Source organism: Dendrobium catenatum, unplaced genomic scaffold (assembly GCF_001605985.2).
Source record: "Dendrobium catenatum unplaced genomic scaffold, ASM160598v2 fragScaff_scaffold_72, whole genome shotgun sequence".
Taxonomy (NCBI): Eukaryota; Viridiplantae; Streptophyta; class Magnoliopsida; order Asparagales; family Orchidaceae; genus Dendrobium; species Dendrobium catenatum.
Window position 1 is genome coordinate 1,034,177 of NW_021318534.1, and position 6,000 is coordinate 1,040,176.

General features: G+C 37.5%; 1 protein-coding gene across 2 annotated transcripts in view; it reads left to right on the top strand.

Moving 5' to 3' along the window:
• LOC110108498 (protein BLISTER) overlaps window positions 1-6,000 on the top strand; it is a gene marked incomplete at its 3' end in the record, with an annotated part of 58,283 nt that overhangs the window by 13,544 nt on the left and 38,739 nt on the right. For both annotated transcript variants that reach the window (XM_020839172.2, XM_020839173.2), the window contains 1 exon segment: window positions 1,831-1,896. In XM_020839172.2, coding sequence (XP_020694831.1) covers window positions 1,831-1,896 — 66 coding nt within the window.

Sequence of the window (6,000 nt, forward strand, 5' to 3'; positions counted from 1 at the left end):
CTCCCCTTGCCAAAAACGCCTTCCATAGTGGTCGACCACTCCACCACCTCCACAACAAAACTCCCTTCTTGCTATCCCCCCATCCGAAAACCCTATTTTCCCCCTTCTCGGAGCCCCAGAAGGTGGCTCTTTTCATTGAAATCTTTCCGTCCGATCTCTGTCCCTTTAAATTCGGCCAAGGGAATCTGAAACAAATTTTGATTAGGGTTAACAATTGGAACTTTCGGTGGGGTTTTGAATTGCATCTCCATGAGCTTTCTCATCATCTCCTCTATAATTTCCTTTCCCTTTGGTTCAACCGTAGGAATCTCTAGTGAAGTTTTCAACTGCATATCGATTATTTACTTCATCATATCTTTCAAATTCCCGAACCTTCAATACATTCCTTCATCGATCCCACATCCGCTCGTAGTTTCCCTACTCCCCCTTCCAACTTTTCTTCCAATGCCTCAACTCTTCTTCCGGCCATCGATACTCGGATCAATGATTTAATAGCAAAAAATCAGCCACTTCGACGCGAATATGGCCTCCAAGCAACAAAATTCAGCAAACGGAGAGGAAAAACATAGCAGAAATCAGCGAGGAAAGCTAATATTTCGGTCCAGGACATCGCTCTTATACTAATTTAATACGCCTTGAATATAAAAAATCAACGAATAGGCAGTAAATTTTAGCAAACTAACAAATTTTTATTGATAAGAAAAGAAATACAAACAAGCAAGATACAATAGTTCTCTTTCGAGAGGAGGACCTTCTCTCCCAAGTTCTAGATGCCGCTAGAATATCTCACAAAATAGTGGACAACACATACTCACAAAACTCATCAATAATAAGAACCTAAAACCCTAGGCAACTTCCCCTTAAATAGCCCTAGAACACAATGATACAATTAGAACATTCCTAATTAGCATAAATATAATTTAAGAAATCTTTCTAAATAAATAGAACTTTCATACAACAACAACAATAAGCCTTTATCCCACTACGTGAGGTCGGCTACATGAATCCTTTTTCTCCATTGTGTCCTATTAAAAGTCAAATTCTCGTTTAAATCTAATAAAGAAAGGTCATTCCTAATATTTTCTAGCCAAGTCTTTTTAGGCCAAACCTTTAGCCTCTAAGGTTGACCTCCATAATTCAAGTTTACCTCCAATTCCCTCTCTAGTCTTATCAACAAGAAGAATATCATCAGCAAAAAGCATACACCAAGGTACATCCTCTTGCAAATGTCTAGTGAGGACATCCATGACTAAAGCAAAAAGATATGGGCTTAAGGCTGATCCTTGATGTAACCCAACCGAAATAGGGAAATACTTGGTCCGAAATAGGAAACCTTCGTAAATAATTAAATATGATTTAAGAAACATTCTTAAACAATTAAATATGATTTAAAAATTTTTTCTAAACAATTAAACATATTTTAGGAAACCTTCCTAAACAATTAAATACTTCCTAAATAGTATAAACACAATTAGGAAACTTCTCTAAACAACTCCCCCCTTGATTAGGAACATCCATAAATAATTTTTCTTAATTAGGAACTTTCCTAAATATCTTCCCTTGGGCCCCACTAGGTGGGTCCCCTTGGCGTATCAATATGTCCTCTTGCTCTCATTTACCTATCAGCCCCTCAACCGCACTATGATAAGTTCCCCTTGAATGAAACTCTCTGCATGATTTCTTAAAACTTATTTTCCTAGTTGTTACCCACGAGTGTTTATGTTGTTGTATTGTTGAAGAAATTTTCTTGATATATTGATATGGTTTTTTTTCCTGTAGCCTTAAATTTTCATTTTTCTTGTCAAAAATTCCAAATTTTCTTTGTTTCAGGCTAAAGTTGTCAGCGAATTAAAATCTGAGATTGAAAGATTACAGGAAGAAGTCAAGGATCAATTGGTTAGTTATTTGCTGCCTTTTGATTTTAAAATACTTTTCTATTTTCTTTCTTAAAAAGTATAATGGATGCCTGCTGAGGTTGTCAGGGATAGTCTAGCCCCATGACAAGTTAATATAGTGCCTATCGCTCTAGTCTTGAAGCATGCTTCTTAATATTATTTATGAATGGGCCTGTTCTGAAGGCTAATATTTGACATTGATTTGGGAAGCATACATATTTTTTTCACCAAATGCATATCATTCTAGACTACCAGCTTGAGGAAGTGCGTGCCATATTATATTTGAGTTCTCCAATATTGACCACTGGATAAATTATTCCATTGTTTAAATCTCTATTCAAAGTTCGAATGAAAATTATTTTATATTTTTTCAGCATAACTTTCAGTCAACTATCAGCCTGCTAAATTGTTTGTTCGTTTGTTCATTTCTCCTTTTGAGATCGATTTCCAAAACCCTTGGCCCAGCACTTTGGAATTCAGAAATTGATAGTTTCTCCTACTATAGATACCTGTTTTTTTGTGTGTAGCATCATCTGTGATGCTAGTTCATTCATTTGTGGATTATGGTCTTCTTAACAATAATTGATGTAGTAATTCATGGCCTAGTATTGTCGTGAAGGCATTCATTAGAATCGACTGTACTCTTTTTTTGCACACTGATAAAAGAAAGAGGAAGAAACCCTATTGTTCAACTTCCAAACATCTTGTTTCAACATGTGGGTTCTGTTTGACCAAGTTGTCTCTTATAGTTCCATAATACTGTTGCTTGATCTAGATTTTTAGTTTTGGCTGTATCAACAATTACCAATCACTTCTGCAATGTGAGAACAAACAAAAAATTTAAAATAATGAAGAAGGTGATATAAATGAAGGAAAATGGGGGAAATCAGATCTACAAGGTTTTAAGTCCCATTTCTTTCCTTAAAGCTCGCCATTTGAACATTTTTCACACCATGCATAAATAATGTTTTCTCATAAGAGTTTTTACATTAGAATCATTAAAAAAAAGAAAAAAAGAAAAAAACAAACCTACCTTTAGCCTAAGATTACGTTCTAATGGCTTCCTAAAAAATCTTAAATCTTGGTAGAAGACCTATATAGGATTGGACTGACTAAACTTGACCCATCGTATGTTTAAGGTATGTTCTATGTAATGCACTATACATAATACATATCTAGATATTTGGTATTTTTAAGGTCCGAGGTCATATTTTATTGAGCATCAGATGTTGACATAGAGGAAATCATTTCCTATTGCATGGTACCTAATTTTTTTGCTTACCATGTAGGAATGTACTGTTACTTTCATTTAGAACATATTTTCCATGCAGATAAAAAAAATTGTTCAAATATTTTAAACTAAACATAAAAACTATCCTCATTATGTCAAATTTAGATAAAATGGCTATGCAAAATAGGATTGTATTACTTTTGCATTGGTTGTAGAGCTGGATCTTTGTATCAAGTTTCTTCCGCTTTGAAAAATTCATCTCCAATGAATATCACTTTCGGTTCTCCTTGAGCATTTCTTGGTTGAGGTGTTGAAAATTTTCTGTCGGAAACCAACTGTTGAAGAAGGTTTGCCGCCTCTACATTACATGATGTTTTTAACTCCTGCATAATGTGTTGATAAATCTGCTACTCCAGGATATCCTTGTGCTATTACTATTGTTACCAATCATCGGTAGATCTGCTTCATGGGCATCCAACCCAATTCACTGGTGCAAGCCTGTCTTGATCAATGTTTGGTCCACAAAAGGTTGCAACCCATTGCAATGGTTTAATCTATACCAATGTTATCTTCTACCACCCATCATGTAATTTCTAATTAAGGACGTCAACCATGATGATTTGCAAATAGAAAGATTAAGAATTTCTTGATTTATTATTCTTCTCGTTTAAAACAGGTACTAAATTCACGTGTATACACCAAAAAATCTAATAAAAGAAATAATTAACTTGCTTAATTCTATCCTCAAATTTAGGAAACATATTCATAGGAAAATAATTCAGTTCTAAAATTAGGAAATAGAATTATAGGAGATGATCACAATTGATCTCTCCTTTTATTTCTAAAATAAAATTGCTAATTAGAAAACAAAATAATCGGAAAAGATCACAATCTATCTCTCAATTCATTTCTAAAAATACATTCTTAAAATAGATTCCCTAATTTTGACTTTCAAATATTCAATACTCCCCCTCAAGCTGGAGAATATATATCATATAATCCAAGCTTGCAAATTAAGTCTTCAAAGTTAGGTCTGTGTAAAGCTTTTGTGAGGATGTCTATAGTTTGTTGATTGATAGGGATTTATTTCAATTTAACAGTCTCACTAGTCACCTTCTTTGTGATGACGTGTCAATTTGATAGTCTAACTAGTCACACATCATCAGAATAGGAAATGAACTCATTTGTCCCAGTTCCTTAAGAACCCTTTTTATCCAAATCCCTTCACTAGTTAGTGCTTTATACTTAGCTTCTGCACTATTTCTGGCTACAACTGATTGCTTCTTACGCCACTAGGTAGGGGGTATCAAAATGGGTATTCGGGTCAGGTTTAGGTCAAACTTGAAATTGACCTAGGTCCAAATGGGTTGACTCTAACCTGACCCGATTTTGTAAATGAATTGAAACTTCAGACCCGGACTAGACCCGCTGGGTTACTGGGTCGAAGGTCGTGTGAGGACGTGCAGGCACGTGTGGGCGAAGGGGTTGCGAGCGAGCGAGCTAGGGTGAGGGAGCTGAGGAGCGGGCTCGGATCCAACCATCCGAGTGCAGGCGCGTAATGCGAACGCGGCACTTTGCATTCCTTTTTCATCCTACCAAAAATCAATATTTCTAAAAGCTCTGTGATAGGAAATACTTGATTTCAAGTATTTCCAAATAACTTCTATAGCAAAACTTGATGCAAACTGCTGTTCTCAACAGGAAAAACAGCAAAACAGTGGAAAATCTGGAGAAATCTGAGAGAAACGTGATAGAAAACGTAGGAAAACAATGGCAAACACTTGTATTCCACTAGTAGTTGCAAACAACAAGCAAGATACAATTTTACTTCAATTCGAGAGGAAGGAAAAACTCTTCACGATCTCCGGCAAAGCCAAGACAAACCCTAGATCTCAAGAAGAAAACTTTCAAATTCAAGATGAGAGCCAATTCTCATCATAACTCCCAATTAAAGCAAAAGGAAAGATACAAATTACATAAACACCCTCCTCATTCAAATATTCCCTCCAACGAAACGCTCCAACCTCGCCTAGCCCGCTTTGGGTTCCACAGTTTTTGCGACTGGGTTCCGCCCTGCTTTGGACCGCCGGGTGTAGAACCGGACCGGTCCAGCTGGGACCGGTCCAAGCGTAACATTACTTCCCTCCCAAAGATTCACCTTGTCCTCAAGGTGAAAGTACGGAAACTGTTGTTTCATCATCTCATAGACTCCCAAGTGGCCTCGTAGTCGGGGAGATCCTTCCATTTGATCAACACCTCTTTGTTTCCTTTTTTATCCAGCCTTACCCCTTCTAGCTCCACGGGTTCCATAACCACTTCCAAATCCTCTGTCAGTGATGCTGACAATTCCACACTAGCTGCATGCTCTCCTCAGCTGTGACACGTGAAACACCGGGTGTATGGTAGCGGAGGATGGTAATTTCAGACGATATGTCACTGCTCCAATCTTTCCCAAGATCTCATAGGATCCGAAGTACCTTGGGGCCAATTTCTCATTCCTCCTGTTAGCCACCGACTTTTGCTTGTAGGGCCTTAGCTTCAAGTACACCTTCTCCCCTACTTCATATTGTATGTCCCTCCTGTGTGTATATGCTCTCTTCTTCATGATTTGTTGTGCTCTTCCCAAATGTTTCTTCAACTCCTCTAGCACAAGGTCTCTTTCCTCTAGGTATTGCTCCACTGAAGAATTAGGTGTACTTCCTCTCCCATAGTGCACTAGGTGTGGGGGGTCCCTCCCATACAACACTTTGAACGGTGTCATCTGAGAAGCAGAATGGTGCGAGATGTTGTACCAGTACTCCGCCCATGGTAACCATTGTGCCCACTTCCGTGGTGTTTCTGAAGCAAAGCACCTCAAATATGTCTCTAAGCTCC